The sequence below is a fragment of the Pygocentrus nattereri genome, chromosome 28 (genome assembly GCF_015220715.1).
Source record: "Pygocentrus nattereri isolate fPygNat1 chromosome 28, fPygNat1.pri, whole genome shotgun sequence".
NCBI classification, from domain to species: domain Eukaryota; kingdom Metazoa; phylum Chordata; class Actinopteri; order Characiformes; family Serrasalmidae; genus Pygocentrus; species Pygocentrus nattereri.
The window spans coordinates 14,233,186-14,252,157 of NC_051238.1; the positions used below are offsets into that span (position 1 = coordinate 14,233,186).

The 18,972-nt window shown below is 37.7% G+C and overlaps 1 protein-coding gene across 1 annotated transcript; it reads right to left on the reverse strand.

The window, feature by feature from the left end:
- Positions 1-620: 620 nt before the first annotated feature.
- Positions 621-16,507, reverse strand: LOC108425069 (transmembrane protein 198-like). Its single transcript, XM_017693455.2, has 5 exons — positions 16,237-16,507; positions 7,462-7,834; positions 4,693-5,271; positions 2,614-2,747; positions 621-1,364 (listed from the first exon to the last, which is right to left on the reverse strand). The coding sequence occupies exons 2-5, from the start codon at positions 7,613-7,615 to the stop codon at positions 1,212-1,214; spliced, it is 1,020 nt and encodes a 339-aa protein (XP_017548944.2). The 5' UTR covers positions 7,616-7,834; positions 16,237-16,507; the 3' UTR covers positions 621-1,211.
- Positions 16,508-18,972: the final 2,465 nt, after the last annotated feature.

Sequence of the window (18,972 nt, forward strand, 5' to 3'; positions counted from 1 at the left end):
CCCATTTTTAATAAAATAAATGAAGGACGATCTGTGACATTGGCCCAGTACTGTACACGGTCATTATGTCTTGACTGTCAAAACTGCCTTGGCCCTTTGTCAGATTAATATTATCTAGATTTTATTCAACTAACCTAAAATGTATTCTGTACGCAGTCTTCTATTTACTAAATATGTAATCAATTCAGATCCTTTCGTTTACTAACTCAAACGGGACTGTATCTGTAGGATGTCCCTGTTGGAAATGTTAAGTGAAAAAGACTGTTCTTTTTAAAACATTGGAGGGATGGTTGTTTATGCAGGGTGTCCTGTTATGAATTTAGTGTTTACCACTGTTTTCACTGCCAGCAAGATAAAGTCAATCTCAGTGGCCTTCAGTACACTCATGACCTCTAACATACAAAAATGAGTTAGATACTGTTACAAGAAAAGGCTGAAGCTGAGCTATGCTAATGGTCTATGCTTTGTCACTATAATGCTACGTTTTGGATTATGTCCGCTTTAGGTCATAACACTCATAGCAGAGCTCATGCATTAAATGTGCAATCCTAGATGTTTCCTAATGGATGTTCATGTAAAGCTGACCCTACAGGAAGTCATGAAACTCAAGAACACTGATATAAGAGTAGCACTGTTTTATTTGTGTGTCAAATAAATCATTCTAGATGGGTAAATATATTCATACAGCCACAAGGGGATACAGCTGTGTAAATTTCACCAGTTCCCCAGAGAAAGCGAAGAAAAGTGGTTATGAAGCACCTTATTCACAGTTGAGGTCAGAGATATAAGGTGATATAATGGCTTGAAACCAAATATCTGTTGAAATACAGAATACAGTTTCCAGTTTATCAGCTTAGACAGCACTTTTGAACCTGAATACAAGTTAGCATCATTTAGTACTAATCCCTAACTGCTCTTGATTTGAAGTACTGGTTAGTGTTTGAGATTTAAGTTAGTATTTGTGCTTCTTGCCATTAATGCATGCAGTCCTGAGGAGATCTAGTGTTGTTTTTACTGCAGATCTGACACTGCAGACTCCACAGACTCTCTTCTTTTGTCCCTGTGGTCTACACATGGTCTCTGTAGCACTCCTCCAGTCTGTTTACTTTAGCTGGAAATTAACTCTAGGGAATCGTCCCCAGAATCTACAGTGCATAAAAATAAAGGTTCCTGGGTCTGAGGCCTGTATGTGTGTGCATCTGTCTGTGTGTTCACACTCTGAGCACTGCAGATGACGAGCCTGTCAGAGGCACCATGGATCCAGTCTCGTAATCAAAGTCGATCATGGTGTGGTGGACTGTGCTCAGGCTGCTCATAGACGACCCTGTGCTCATCTGCCGCTCACGCAGGCTGGCCAGGTAGCTCTGGCAGAAAGACAGAGATAGTAATAAGATAAATAAGACAAAGCATTTAAAAATTGTACTGTCACTTTTTTTGAGTGTTGCTTTGTTTGCTCTGAGCAACAGTCATTAGAGAAAAAGGCAATGGCTTTGAAGGTATTATTAAAGCCTGTACAATCACATATCTGTGTACTTCATTGGGAGAGGGGTGGTATATATGGCAATAATATCATGCAATTTTATATATATATATATATATATATATATATATATATATATATATATAAAATGTGCATTTGCATGTATACAGTGGTATCCAAAAGTCTGAGATGGCAGGGAAAATCTAGGATTGTTTTTATTTAATCCTGAAACTTAAATTATGAAGTTATGACAAATGAAACGATGAAGAAACATGAAATGTCAAGAAGTTTACATTTCTTCTCAAATTAAAGCACTTTCAAGACACTGACCATTTTGAGGCCTTTTTTACAAATGGACAAACACACACACAAAAAAAATTACACTAAAATTTTAAACATTCCACCATTCAGTTGTAATGAAAAGTGTTGTATTAAATTAAAGAAGACTGGAAAATAAGTGCATTTTCTCTAGTGGTACTATATGTATTCTGGGAAGATTCTGGATGCAATATTATAAGTCAGCCACCATGTGGCAGCATAATGCTATTATACATAATACATAATGCGAGTTCAGCCATTGAATTTGTATGTATGTACATTTTTTTCTTCAGTTTCTGGTAGCAGTATGTCAAAATATTGACCTAGTATTTTGAAATAATTTCTGAAATTTTCTTGAAAATTATACTTAATGTCTCAAAATGATGACTTTTTTTAAAATATTGATGTCCATATATGGACATAACCTATTTTCTCAAAATATTTACTTAATGTCTCAAAACAACACAAATTCTTAACATATTTACTTATTACATAGTACCTAGAAATAATGACTCTGTTCATGAATTATTCAATTTCATGAAAGTAACTATTGTGACAACAAATCATTACTTTAACATTAATAGCAAGTCAATAATTTTGAGAAAATACATCATTATTTTTAGATACATCAACATTTTGACTGTTGCCAAAAAGAGGGAATGAGAAAAATCATAGATCTGTCAGGCAGGAATGGCCGAAAAACCAACAAAAAAAGTATCAATCAACATGCAGAGGCTAAAGAACATGTTCTTTGTTGGGTGAAATAAATAGTTTAGTGATGTTGAAACTGCAGTGAGAAAGTAAGAGTTGGTTACCGGGGCGAGCACGTCTCCTGCGTAGCGTTTGAGGGGTGGGGGTCTTCGGCGGTATGTTCCTTCTGGTCGCCGACGGGCATCTTTCTCTCTGATTCTCATCAGCTGAACCTGCTTCTGTTTACCACTCACAATCACTGTCAGTGAGAGAGAGAGAGAGAGAGAGAGAGAGAGAGAGACGAATCAGTGTTACACCACGACCAGGTAGACAGTAAATGTTTCTATAGTCACTTGTATTTGCTGAGGTGGGGGAGAAACTTTAGGAAAATGTGGATCAAATCCCTAAAAATAACTTATAATTCAGACACAATATACTTGGATAACAATCTTGTTTTTCTAAACACTGCTAATGTACCTTCACTCTTCAGACTGCTCTTCCTGAGCATTTTTGGTTTTTCCTGTAACTGATATGTTAAAGCTTAGGTTTAAGCTAGTCTTTCCCACTAGAGTGGACCCCTGCACTGCACATTTTTGTGACTTCCCTACTCCACAAAACACCCGACTATTTCATCAGCTCATTATCAAGGAGTCTTTGAGCAGATATGTGAGCAAATATCTGAGCATCAGTGATCATTTGTGATTAACTGTTTTTCAAAGAAACTATATTTAGAAATTCAATGTAGAGCCCAGGGATCAGTTGATTTCACATCAGCAACATTGTGGATACATTTTCATACACATAGGCTACCTGCAAGATCCTTAATAGGACAGCACATTATTTTGCATAACAGCCATTATATAAATGTCACATAATATCACAAATGATTATAATATAATGTGTTCCATTCAGGAGCACACCCACTACATCAGAATCAAGAATTCCTAGCTACAAGCAGTGCAATCAGCAAATGAGTGCTGTAAGACATTAGAATAATCATCTCAGATTCTTTGATGAGTCTTTTGATGAGTCTCTCTGATGATCCACAGGTGTTCATGTGTGTTTGACATTAAAATATCATGCGTTTGCTTATGATTTCTTGTCTTTTCCCAGGTGATTTCACAATAACTACATAATTGTAGTTTAATGGGCAAATTACCCACAAAGTGCCACTCTATGCTGAACTTTGTACTGCAAGATTTCATAATCCTGCTACTTTACTTCCCCAGAGCTACATATTTTAGTGTATCCCCTGCTATAACACACCCAACACCTGACTATTATTTAGGCCAATATTTACTACACATCAGCTTCATTGCATTTGCTGATTTTAATTTTTGTTACTGAATTCTTAGGAGCGTTCCAACCATTTCTGAAAATGGTTCTATACAGCACCAAAAAGCATTCTGCTATTGTCACAATGTCAAGCTTGTAACAATAGAAGAACCCTTTTCGGTGCTATATGTAAAACTGTTTTCACCAAGTAAAGAACCATTTAAGCATGCAAATGATCCTTTAGTGTTTATGGTTCTATATATAACCACTGTCTTTACTAAAGAACCCTTGAAGAATAAACCTTTAAGAGTGGAATTAAGCAGTGGAGTCTTTATAAAAGTGTTTTATTATGTATAAATGCTATTTTTTTACTGAGGCAGTTTTTCCCCTAATATCAATAAAGCTGCTGTTGTGCTGTCTGTTTAATCCTGGACTGGCAGTCTTTGAGGAGAGGTATGAATTGTTTTCACAAATGGGGTTCTCACCTCTCCACTTTCACTCCCCAACATATCACATGCAGAGAGTGTCCTAGAGAATCTCATAACAGTGTTACAGAGAAATATGTTTATATTATTATTTGGGAAAAAAATATCTGAGTCTATTTCCATACAGTCACTGAACTGAAAACTGCTTAAAAGCCCTTGGGCAAGTCCTGGAGTGTGTTCTAATTACAAGGAAATTATTGTCCATGATAATCAACAACTTGTTAGAGGTGCTGCAAAACGATTGAACTGAAGATTGATTGAGAATTCCATTAACAATAATTAAGGTTAAAATGAGTGTGATAGAATGGGCTAAACACTAAATTGTGAAGTTTACAGTTACTCATAGACCAGGATTAGGAAATACAGTAGCACATAGTTATTCTCAGCTTTATCAGGATTCTTTCATCATGTAATTTCTCATTTAGCTGTTACCCTTGCTCTTACCCTCAGAGTGTGAGAGTCCTTTAGCTGTGAGTTTGCGCTGCACCAGTATTCCCAGAGCAGCTACTGCAGGCCATACACCCACCATTGCCCAGCTATACCAGCACATTGTCCCCTGCTGGTCAGTCAGCAGCCCCACATATGCCCGCAACACTGCCATTGGCGTCTCCACGCAGTAATCCACACATGCTGTTATAATGGCGGCTCCCAGCGTCGCTGTAGCAACAATTGTCATGGCTTTCTGCCAGCACAGTGTTAGCACAGCAAAGAACACGCTTGTGCCCAAGACTGAGCCCACAGGAACCCACACTGGATTGAAGATGGGGTAGTACTGTCCAGTTGCCACTAATGTGGAAACAGAGATCAAGAGACCCAGCTGGAGGCCGGTGAGGAAGAGACCCACACAGCGCACCAAAACAGTCACCAGTCCACCCAGCAAGCCGATGCCCAGAGAGATGCCTGCCCGCGTCTCTGCATCTAGCGGTGAGTCCAACAACTGTTCCCGTAGGCACAGCAGGTAACCAACACCAGTCCCAAACGCCAGGCCTGACAAGAACATCACCATCTTAAAGCAGCGGTACCCTGCACAAAATAGAACAGGACACAGTTGATGCTAGAAGTCTCAGACTTTGAGATGACTGCTTATCCTTGACTTGAGAAATGACTGAGGTCTATATAAGAAGCCATAACATTTCACATCATTAGCCATAACATCCCTTACATTCTTTACTGTAAGAAGGTACATCTCCAGGAGGTGGTTTAGCAGACAGTGTCTATTTATAAAGCCCTCATGCTAGTAATCAACATGGTTAAATAAGTTAGTGCGCTGTCTGTGACTGTGAAAAGTGAGTAGTCAGTAAATAAAAGTGCTTAGTGAAAGAGTAAAAAGGCCACTACTCTGAGAGGACTGTAGTGTCCCCTTCTTCAGTTACTGTATAAAACCCCTGAGCAGAAATCCAGAAAACAGGAAGTACAGTTTATAAAAAAGACAAGGTCCACAATAGGCGGTAGTCAGCATGGGCTGCTTACGGAAACAGAATATGGCTTCCAACTGGGTTTCTCAGTTCAATACTTTTTTGGAAGAACCACCACTGAGGACATCCTTGCTGAGTTTATGTGTAGGCCTACTGACAAACATGATGTTTACAATTTAGCTAAAATTAACAGATTAAATAAAATCAGCTCATGTGTTTCATGTCACATAGAAATGTAACCTCTATTAACCCTAACTGTTAATGAAAATAACCGTAACACAAAGTATATTACATCATATAATAAATAAGGTATTGATGAAAATGAAGGAAAATGCCCCCTTAGGAACACTGTAGTGGATGATAATGATACATAAACCTGTGCACAGTGAGAAAAAAACATTTAATGTGTTATGTTTTAAAATTAAATGTAGGCCTCTATCAATTTGTCATAAACAAATGCCAGAAAGATATAAACATCTGAAATGTCAGTTTTATATATAACTATATTGTTGTTGTTGTTCTGATAAAATGTAATGTTTACTATCATAAACAATGTTTGTTTTTGCATTCAACATATAAGTTTAAATGATTATAAAGACATGACAGAAGAGATCAGATGTGGTGGTGACTAGCAAAACTCACACAAACAGATCTGCAGCAAGACGGCTAAAAATGTTGCCAAATTCTAGCCAATGATCACTACAGCCAGCGTGTAACACTAACGCAAGCTATCCAGTGAAAGTCCAGTAAACAACCCTGTCTTTATGATGACAATCTAAGTAAATTATATTTCTGGATTAATATGCTTAAGGGGTCTTTGTCCTTTGTGGGGGAGCTTATTAACTCAAAGAGTAAAACGTTTGATTTTCATCCATCCATTTTCTAAGCCGCTTCTCCCTCAAGTTCGATTTTCATATTTCATATAACTTTTTTCTGCTCAAAAACAAAAGCTTAGTAAATGTACTGAGACTGGAACTGTCCCTATTATTTGATCAGGGTCTTTTACCCTGGGTGGCTTCCTCACACAGGTTAATAGGTATGTGATGCCTATCTTAATTCACTTTCAAAGAGGGATTACATGTTTATCGCTGAATGTCAATAGAGAAATGAAAAAAAAATGTATAGTTAATTTAAGATTAGTTAAATTGAGATTAAAATGTACAGGTAGAATCCATCTACACAGGAAAAGAGAGTAAGCGAGAGAAGTCATATGTCACAAATTTTTATTTTTAACTTAAGGTTTGGCTAATGTTTGGCCCTTTAATCTCAGTTTAACCCTTGTGTTCTCTACATGGCAATGAATGAATTGCTTATATTCATTCACAACATTGACTTTACCAGGACAATCATAAATTACACATTTTTAAAATGGCTAACAACTATTCGTTATCTCAATTATTGCAGTATAAACAATATTTGTGGTTAATAGTTTTTTTTTTTTTTTAGAGTTTGAAAAAATTGCAGGGCTGTGCCATTGCCATTCGGTTTTGATGCAAAAATTTGTTACAATTGATGAAAATAGAGGGTCATTATTATTACCATATTTTATGGAATGTGAACATAAAACGATATCTCGATGCAGTAAAATGTATGCAATGTTTTGTTTTGTTTTGAAAAACATAGCAAAAGAACAAAATCTACGCTACTTTAGTTCTATTAACTGTCCCATGGACTCATATTAACCAAACAACAGAAGGTTTAAACTACATTTGTAATTTCACATGGTCAGCAAAAGACTGTGGGTGTGTGAGTTTATGGGGCGAGGTTTCTCAGATGGCCATCACCACTACTGACTCACCAAAGAAGCAGTAGACAACTCCCAGCATGAAGCACATGGAGCAGGCTACTGATGGGATGACCTCATAATTCTTCCTGACCTCCAGCACACAGCTGTCGGTCGTTGCCAGGGTGGGCCTCACGCTTTCTGTTATGAAGACAGAGGGGTCCACCATATCGACACCAGAGTTCGGTCTGACGCAAAACAGAGGGTTAGCCTCTCACTGGAAACTTAAGGCCACCTGTGAACATTGTTCAAAGAAGTAAAACCTGACAGAAATTCAGAGGTTTATTTGGATACAGTGTCCTGCTTCAGTCCATTACAGCCCCTCAGTTCTTCAGATTATTAAGCCACTGCTTTTCAGGCCAGATGCACAGCTGTGGGTCCAAATCACCTAAAAGAGCGAAGGAGAAAGTTACTTTCCAAATATATCTCGGGTCTTAATGCACATATCCAGTTAATGATAAATACCTATTGTCAAGGTTTTTAATTACAGAGAGGTACAGCAATTATTTTAGTCATGCTTAATTATGAATGGAAAAGGGAAGAGCTATATTGATCAAAAGCAGAAGCACTTCTTGTTTAAACCTAGCTGTGCTGTAACACGGAGCTTTTCATGAATGGGTGTTTTGTGTGCATCTTCAAGTTCATATCCTTACATTTTTATCAACACAGAGAAAAGCTGAAAGAGCTTGGCATTGAAAAGGAAAGCTTCCGCTTTGTTTTTTCATTCTTTCCTCTCTCAGCCATTCTTTAGAGCAGACATTTCCCCATCACATATTTTAAAAGAGCCATATCATGGAAAACCCAACTTTCCTAATTTTAAATCCTAACTTTTTAGTATGGAAATACAGTTAAAGTTTTACAGTCTACCTTTCACTGCCCATAAGCGGAATCCAGGCTGCAAAAATCAGCCTGATTTGAATTCAATTGACATATTTTGTTGACTTGCTGAATTTAACATTTAAGAAAAACATGACCTGTGCAAACATTATGGCACATTTTCAACACTTTGTGTTTCCATTTTCTCCCAAATATGTTAAAGTCAGCAAATAAATAGAAATTGAACACTAAAATTTTCAATAACCAACTAACTACATAAATAAAAAAAAATACCTTTACATTTAAGTTTGTTCCTTGTAGAGGATGTGATACATTATTTACACTTAGCAAAGCAACAAAACATGTAATTTGACTGGATGTAGGACTGCAGATGAAAAAATATAAAAATACAAGAAAACTGTATGATATGGAGTCTTTACATCTTTCTAATGATCAGACTACAACATGTAACGTACCACAGCAGATAGTTATGAGCACTGGAAACACCTGTAGCCATTCCCCTTTCTCCAAAACTTCCCTTCTGGCAGGGCTGAGGGAAGCAGGATTCCCCCTCCAGCCCCCCAACCCCTTCAGTCACTCTCTCACCACTCACTGCCTTGTCTTCCCCCAAACACAGGATGCAGGTTGAGGAAGCGAGGTCTGTTTGAATGCCGTGTGTTTCGTCTACTCTCATTGTTCTGCACATATGGCAAACTGCTTCACTTTCACAGTCTTCAATGACAAACAGCTCCAATCTACTATGCCACAGCGCATGCTTTCTAAAAACACTGAGATACCCTCCTTTTTGTTTGAAGACTGGACACATTAAGTCTTTACATTAGGTTACCATTCATGTACTCTACTGTGCTAAAGTCAGAGATTATTGTCCAGTAAAAACATCTACTCAGTAAAAGCTTATTATTTTTCAAGAGATACTTCGGAAGAGATACAAACAATCCACTTGGAAGGTAGAAAATAAGAACAGGAGATTCCAAAATCAGAGTTCAAAACATTATTAAAAGATATAGAGAAAATGGGACTCCTAACAGACCTGGTTACAATCTGATTAACTGTCACAATCAGAAAAACAGTACTTAACACTTTCATCTTTGAGAGAGAGGAGAAAATCAAGCTTCAGATCTGAAAAAATCTACAGGTGTTTCTGTCCATCCTTCCACTGTGAGAAGACAACTCAACACTATGAGTCTGAAAAGATGTGTAGCTGTCAAAAAGCTGTTACTGAGAAAAGGAAACTTTGCAACTGAAACAAGCTCTGGGTATTTTTACAAGAACAGATTGACCACCAGAATGCAACTAATTTCTAAGACTGAACTTTGGACATTTCTTTGGGGAAAACCTGAGAGCAAGTTTCTTTAAAAGACTAAAAGCTGTAATAAAGCTGTAATAAAGGCAAAGTGTGGACATGTATGAATGCTTGTTTTGCTCAATATAAAAAGCTTAAGGCATTTTATATAATTGCCTATGCTTAAATACCTATATTTCAGTGAAGTTGAAACCTATGTATGGATTTATTGCAATATATTTCAGAAAAAAAAATACTACACGCAATTAAAGAAAATGATATTTGTCTACATTCTAAATGTCTTTATATCTCTTAACGTAACAACGCAGATGATTTTCCCATATCTATCTTCAAGATCTTAACTCCTTAAAATCCCAGACTTATTGCATCCTAAAGCTTATAATTCAGTAAAGACAGGGACACCAATGCAAACAGGCTGAGCTATTCTGAGATTATAGAAGTGAGTAATTAAACCTTGGGCCTGCAGCCAGGCCTTGGCCTTTTAAGGGGTTAATGGCTGATCAGGAATAAATGTTGCACCATGCATATTCCTGACCCCTTCAGAAGACATCCGTCTCCTTTCTGTAATCAAGACTTAATGTACTGTATGTCCAAGAATGTTGAGTCAGATGCCCAACCTCTCGAGGATACTTTACTGACAGGAATTGTATTTTGGTTTTGAGATAAAAATAGCTTGTTAAAATAATATCCTGTATAGTAAACATGTATGCCCCCTATTCTACTACATTTACACGTTCCATTCATTCACATACAATGGTACTGTAAAATAGGTACCCTTACCCACCCTTACCATTAAAAGCTTGTGGCCTCTACTAGGCAGAGAACCATGGCTTATACAGCAAGCCATTAGAAAACCCCAAAATACATTTTAAATATCCCATTTAATGTGTGTCAGATCATAACCATAATTTTCCTAATCACAGTGCACATATAGCATAAAAATCATTTTATAATAAGCCTACTTTTCCAACTGAGTGGGCCCAGTCTGCATGTCATAAACTCTTCCCACAGTTGTCAAGGCATTCCCTACCATGGCTACTCCTTTGAGAAATGGTTTGTTTGGGGATGAAGCTCCACAAAAGCAGAGGAGGCCAGCAAAGCATGTGTGTGTGCATGCTGATGCCTCGCTCCCATCAGAGCCCCTAAAATCTCACACACACTCTCCACTGGGCATGCAGCCATGGTCCAGCAATGACCATTAGGCTTGAGTCCGTTAATATTTGGAAAATCATGTTGCCCAATACCTAAAATTGCTACATGAAGTAGGTTCTAGCTAGTGTTTTAGGTAAATAGACATGCTGAGGGATCACCTTCAAGAATTTACACTGCAAACACATATCATGCCAAGTTTGCATAACCAGGAGGTTAAGCCCCTAAAGGAGAACTCTAGTGATTTTATAAAATTTTCTGCAGAATTGAACCATTCCATCCTCTATCCTAGAGAAACGTACAGAGTCAAAACTGTTCATTGTGATGGTCATAGGAACCAGACATCTGAATCGTTTAATGCTTCTAAAAGGTCCCTCACAGAAAGCTATGACATTAATTTGTTATGCATATGCATAACATATATGCATAAAATAGTAACTTTACAGGAGAGAGCAAAAATCGTCTTTATGTAAGTCAAAAATCGTACCCTTTATGTAAGTCAATGTGAAGATACACTTCTATAGATCCAATCATCATGATCATTTTTTGATGTAAAGGACAGCCACTGTGTTCAAATAATATATAAAACTAAAAATCAACAAAAATGGAGATACATGTTTTTCTTTGGACAGTGGCGATATGTTGCCTGAAACTTGACATTATTTATGAATGCTTTAAAATAAAATTTTGGCCTAAAACTTATTTTTAAAAATCTAATCTTGACAGAGAGGTACATACAAGCAAGCAAGCAAAGTCACACAGCAGCTTTACAGAACAATCAATATTACAGAATGAAAAAGAAAAGAAAAAGCCCCCGTAAGCAAGCAAGTGGCGACGGTGGCAAGGGAAAACTCCCTAAGGGCAAGAGGAAGAAACCTTGAGAGGAACCAAGACTTAGAATGGGAACCCATACTCCTCTAGTCAGATAGCAAACATTGTTAGCATAAAGTATTATAGTATTATGGTACAAAGCGGGAAGAACAGGCGGGGCACTGGTTAATTTGATTCGTTTATGATTATGCAGCAGCAGCAGTATGTGGGGGTTGCACAGCGTTGTACAGCAAGAAGCTAAATGGTGGTCAAGCCAGTCCAGAAGGCTGGCGAGCAGTGGGCACCTGATCAGGGCAGAAGAAAAAAAGTCTTTAGGATAAAGATTTTTTTCTAAATGATATTGCTCTAGAACAGTGGTCACCAACTCTCCGTCTGGAGCTCCACTTTCCTGCAGAGTTTGCTCCAACCAGCATTTTAATGTTCTGCTCCCTTCTTTACCTAACACTAATACAGCTGATCCAGCCAATCAAGGACTTCTGAAGGAGTTAATTAGCTGAAGCAGGTGTGGCAGATTGTGCTCAGGACTAGACTGCAGAGGAAAGGAGATGTCCAGGATCAGGGCTGATGACCACTGTTCTAGATGGTTTATTAAAAATGCACCATTGCAAAATTACAGTGACTGAAGACTAAGAAACAGTACCATTTCATGATGTCTGTGCATAAGATGCATCACTACAGGGAAAGGTCTAACATGGTAAACATATTTAGACCCATACAAACTGTTGCTTATTTCTTCACGCACTGCCCAATTCAAGTATTTTCACTGGACATGTTCACAGTTCTACCGCCTTTAATTTATAAGGAAGTTGTGTTGTTATTAAATATTTGTAAAAACACTTGTGTACCACGTTAAAATGGACTATATAACAAACTATATGAATTTAACATGATTGTTTTAACCCATCAAATTCATCAGAGACATCACCCATATTAAATGTAGCCTAATTTCTCAATCCCCTTCTCAAAGATGAAACTATTCAGCTCACTGCTTTACTCCAGCATATTGTCAGTGTCCTTGAATGACATCCTTGAAGGCTCATTAGAGATCAACATCAGTAGATGTGGGGGCTTTAGAATGCTTGATTAACTACAAACAGTGAACATATAAACTGACTCCTTCTGCCAAGCTCAATAAACTGTAGCTTCAAACTGAGTTGGTCTATTGACAGTAGTATGATGACAGGCATCTCATGAGGCCACATTCCTCCATTAACCACAGTCAGCTCCGCTATACTTCCACTGCAGTGGCAGAAACAATATAAATAGAAAATTTCACATGAGAACTTCACATGCAGGGCAGCACCATATAATCATACATGAGTCATTACAACAACATAGTGTCAGGAATGCAATATGGCTTAAATCCATCCTTTTCTCTCATAACTAAACCTCATAACATATATATTTTTTACTTTAAACATATAAAAACTAATAAAAATACAATTTTGATTGATAAAATCTTATTTAATTAACATACATACATTTTTTTCACCCTTTCTTACGGCGAAATGGCTTAGAAGATGGATGGATGGATGGATGGATGGATGGATGGATGGATGGATGGATGGATGGATGGATGGATGGATGGATGGATTTTCAGAGATGTGAGATTTTATTTTGACAGTAATAGTAAGTATAAGTACTTGGTGTATGAACCTTCGATTCTGACCCCTCTTTAGGGCTTCATTTTAAAACTTAGATTTACATCAAAATGTCTGTACTATTTAGTCATTGTAATGTATTTCTTTCCAGTGGTGGTGATAGGAACCTGGGGTCGCAATGTCTGCAACACGAATACAGACATGTTATTTACTATCCAGTAATGACTGAACAGTGATAAACTTGCAAAAATAAGTTTTTATCAGGTACTGTTTTGTCATATAGTGCCCTACATACACCTCTCTGCCATATATGTATTAAAACAACAAACATGTTTTAGGCCAAAATCTTTTATTAGGTAGGTTTTAAAGGCAGCTCTTCAGATGTCTGGTTCCTATTATCAGCACTGTAACAATTGTGACATGGTTAGTTTCTCTAGAATGGATCATTTTACATCAAACCACTTTGAATGACTTTGTTTTCATCTTAGACATTTAATTTAATACAGAATCTGAAGAATCCCCTTTGGTAGAAGAACCCCCTTTAATACCAATCCCATGGCTAAACAATTTGGGCAAAATATCTAATTGTTATTTGTCTCACGAATATTGTGATTGTGATTTAAATGAATCCATCCATCCATCCATCCATCCATCCATCCATCCATCCATCCATCTTCTTCTAAGTCACTTATCCTTCTGGGATCCTTCCTTTGCCTGATGAGCACTGAGGCTCCAGCACCCTTTACAATTTGTGATTTAAATGCAATTGTTTTTATTAAAATTAAGCTCAATGCTTTTTTTTTACCAAGAAGAACATGATAAACCTTGTAGGAATTATATCTATTTTACACATAATACCTGCATTTTAACAAACTAAACATAACTAGATAAATTAAAGGGCCCATATCTTATACACATCTTGGACTTTACTTTTTTCCCTAAGGTTTATTACTTATAACATATGTGTAGTTTTGTTTGCCAAAATCAAGCATAAATTATTTCATATGACCAATTTCCAACTCTTCTTTAATCCTTAGAATTAACAGGCTGGGATTGTATGACTGATACATGTAAATGAGCTCTGTTCTGATCCACCAATACACAGATATCACCAGATGTTGGATAATCTCCCACAGTCTATCATGCAATAAATTTCAGTTCTGCTTTTTGTCCCTGAAAAGTTGCTTTAGTAATATATATTCTGGGTCACTGTCCCCTGCAAAGTGAATGACCATCTAAATCAGTTTTTCAGCATTTGTTTAGGTCAGCACAGTTAAGGTGCTTCTTCTTAAAGTAATTCATCCTACCACTGTGTTGCTGCCATACGTTCTCAAACAATGATATTAAATTGGTCTGTCATAGTCAGCATCATGCCCATCTTAGCAACTCTTAGCACTGATGTAGCAAGGTTCATATTTTGACCTCTTAACAATCTTAAAATTCAGAGGATCCAGTGACATGCACATAGGACAAAATGTATTGGGTTTATAATGATTTTGTTTACCACAGGGCATAACAGCAGTGATTTTCAATGATCTCAATAATTTTTGCCACAGAGAGATCCAGCTTAGACACATTTCTAACATGGGCATGATGATGACAACAGAATGACAATACAATTTCAATGGCTTATTGGAAAAGAATCTTTTAAGTACCTTACGTCACATCCAGTTAATAAAAATGGTTCCTGAATGAATCACCCATTAAAAGTGCTTCTTCCATGGCACTGCTCCAAAGAGCACCTTCTGTCACCTGTATTTCTGAATGCGCAGAATTTTGCAGGACAATACAATCAAAAGAGTCTTCTCCACACTTTTTTCTTTCCATCACTCGTCCCTGATATGGGTCCCCGAGAGGCAATGCCACAGACTCCAGATGCAAATGCCAAATCTAGAATTACCTCTAAACCTTTCGGTTTCAATTGTCCAATTATTGTTGGTCTATTCAAAAGGGAGCACCCTGTCTCAAATTCCCACACAGTTCACTCAATATGGGTGTACCCTTCTAAAGCTGAGAGTCTGTATTGTTTTATTTCAAACATTTTGAGCGCAAAGGTTTTTGAGTACAAAGCAGCAAAACTACTACACTGCACCTTCGGAACTACATCCAGCACCTCAGATACCCAATGAAGGTGCCAACAAGACAGTACTGTGTTGATTGTTTATCTCTTCATCATCCACACAGCTGCCCAGCAACCTGCATGCAGACTTCACCTCCAAATTAATAGGCTTTCCAAGTGTCTCCACGTGTGCTCAGCAAATGGACTTAGCCAGAGTATTAGTAAGGGCTGACCCTGTATCTCACAAACAGCCTGCTGCTGGAGGCTTACAGCAAAGACAGAAGGCAACACACTTTCCCACAATGCACAAAGCTGCTCCTACTGCTGTAATCAGTGGAATAAGTCCTTCATGGAAACGCAGGGACCTTACAGGCTAGATCTTACAAGCTGCAGCCTATAACGTTTTCACTTTAGTGTAGCGCAGGACTTACTGAAATCTTTTGCCCTACACGAGAATTAGCAAAGCACACAAACTCCCCAACTTTGTTTTAGTTCAACAGCCCTAGTTAGTTCAAAGTTAGGTTTAAGGGGAATTCCACCAATCTTTTCAAAGTTTATGCATAACAGTCTTTGAGCTGTCATTCAGAGTGGTTTAATGTGAAATACTCCATTCTCAAGAAACTTGCCAACAATTTCTTTACAGTGGTGGTGGTGGTGGTGGTGGGGTGTGGGTGGGTGGGGGGGGGTCATGTATCTCTCCACCATGAATAAAACAGTGCCTCAGGAATCAAGCGGTGCATTTGTAACCACTTAATGTTATAACTTTTAGAGGCATTAAACTCCTCAGACGTCTGGTTCCTATCACCAGCAGTGTGAACAAATCGACTTTTCACATTAAGCCACTTTGAATGGTTTTGTTTACATCTCAAAGACTTAGATAAGCAGAAATTTAGAAAAATAGGTGGACTTTCCCTTTAAACCCCATTGTTTTAAGCATTAAAATTAATCTTACTCCTATTCGATAACACAGTACATTAAAGAGTTTTAATAAAAAGAAACAGAACACTTACCTAGAACCTCGAAACGCTGCTTATCATGAAAGCCACTGAGTTTAACAGCAGTTTACGATCTGAACTTTAACGCGCGATGCCAAACACGAGCGCGGGGATTACGAAAACTACAAAAACATTCTCGGATTATGCGAAACTGCTGCTGGTGGCGGGTGTAACAGCCAGAGTGGCCCAGACGGCAGCTTTCGCACCCTTTCAGACTCAAACCCGCGTCTCCCTGAACACTGGCCAGCTGACAACTGACATCATCGCGTGGCCATCTGCTAGAGCCTTAACACGGGGTCGCGTGCGCTCCCTCGAGGTAGGGTTGCCAAGTTCTGAGCAAACTGGATTCCGAGCTACTCTTCAGCAGCGGTTAACTAAGCCTAATTAAAGAAAACTAAAGATTGGACTTATTACAGATTTTCTGTGCCAAGTATTTTAGTTTACACGTCATTCTGTGTTTATCTGCGTTCAGCTTAAGGCATACACGAGCTCCTAGTTTATCTTTCTGCTACATTTCCACAAAGGTAATTTTAACTTTATTTAACTCCGTAGGCTGAGGAGCTTTATGAGCTTTATTTCTCACTTCTGCTAAAGCTGACTGTTAGCCCAGCTGCTCTTACTTTTTCCTGAGTCCTTGTTTCATTGAAACAGCAGTATTTCTATACAAGTAAGCTTTAGGCTTTTTAAGTCAACTCTGCTGTAGGGAGTTTTGTGTCTTGGCAACCTCAAGTCCGTTACAGTCCTGTAAAAAGCGGTATTTCGGAGAGGCTCCACCAATCACCATATGAGTGCCGCGCGTTGTCATAGCAACGTACTCGTTTAATTTTGAATCCTCAGTTAAATTCTCCTCAAAGGGCAACTCCACCGATTTCTCCATATTCCTCCATAAACCAGTTGGTAAGACGTAAACCATTTTTACTTGAACTGGTTATGAATACACTGCCTGATGTCCGTAGTTTAAGATAAACTTAATAGCAATGTAACCTACTTTTAAAATCCATTTATGGTGGAGAGATACATGTAAGGTGTAATAAGGCAAAGTAGTCCCCAGTAAAGCTTGTTTCTAGATTTACCAGTATTTTACCATCATCAGCATTACATATATTTACTATTGTTAACATTACATGTAAAGAAACAGAAGACATATGTAGATCTGCTGGTGGTGTTGGATAGAGAGGAAAATGACAATTCAGCCAAAATGATGCTTAAACCCTTAAAGCAGGATTCTACCAATCAAAAAAAAATCTGCATAATAATTTAATCACTGAGATTAAAATAAAAAGAGTGGTTTGATGTAAAATAGCTAATTGCAGAGAAATGTACTGATTCGAGTCGTGGTGATAGGAACTAGGGGTCACAACGTGTGCAGTGTTATTCAACAAGCCCTTGCTTTAAGCCCAGAGGCTGACAGAAAATGTCGATTGATAAAGAGAACATTCTTATGATGTTAATTAAACCACAATGTTGCCTAGTCACCAGAGACAACTAAGTCAGATAAAAAGAAACAATAAATGTGTAAAATATACACGCACACATTTTCAAAGCCGCTTCTCTCTCAGGGTCACGGGGATGCTGGAGCCTATCCCAGCGGTCATTGGGCGGAAGGTAGGACAGGTCGCCAGTCCATCGCAGGGCAGACAGACTGACATACACATTCACACACACACACACACTCACAGCTAGGGGCAGTTTAGCATGTCCAAAGAACATGCACCGTGGTCACCCGGCTGGGGAATCAAACCCAGGACCTCCTTGCTGTGAGTTTTTAGCTATACATATGTATATTATAGATTTCTATAAACACCTCTTTGATTAACTTTCTTTTTTTAATGCTGTACATTGGTGAATTTGCACTTTACACATAGAAGACCTATAACACCTTTCCTTGTTACAAATAAATATACAGCATTTTGATGAAGATTTTTATATACAAAATTTACAGTTGTCAACAAAATATTATTAGAAAAACTTACTGAGTTAAAACTGTTCACAGTGGTGATGATAGAAACCAGAGGTCTGAAGAGTTTAATGTCTCTAAAAGCTACATCACAGGAAGGTAATGTGATGCCTGAGACATTGTTTTACAATAGTCTTGAGATTTTGAAATCCATTCATCCTGAAAAAGTACATACAGGATATTGTAAAGCAAAATAATATCTCAAGAAACAATACTCTATCCTAATTTACAATCATTTTACAATTAGCAACATTACATATAAAAACTCATGTGTAGCTTCGCTGTCATGTTGGATTAGTAAAGACGTAGGAATCTGAGATTTACTATGCACCATTTCTATAAATTATAGTAAAGCATGTGTTGTCATGGATATCTGATGCCATTATCAGGGTACGCAATCATTAAAACTTAATATTCCTTTTCCTGTAGCTCAAGGGGGAGAGTTAGTGTTAGCATTAGCTTGCGAAAATTAAATCAGATTTGGCTTGAATGTGATTGGAAAAAGCCAAATTTCCTCTATGCTGTTTAAAAAGTGGGTTCTTCAACTATTGTTGACCAAAAGAAGATTAAAATATCAAAGCTGTACCAAAAGAAGATTCCTTTTTAGTGCTATATAGAACCGTTTTCATTCTCCATCAATTTTAATAATGCAGAGGGTTCTTTGTGTGTACATGGTGCTATATAGAACCATTTGCTTTACTAAAGAAGCTTTGAAAAACTATCATTTTTAAATGTGTAACTTTTTGCCATTCAAACTGCCTTTGAAAGTTTGTACTGCACAAAAAGGAAATGTC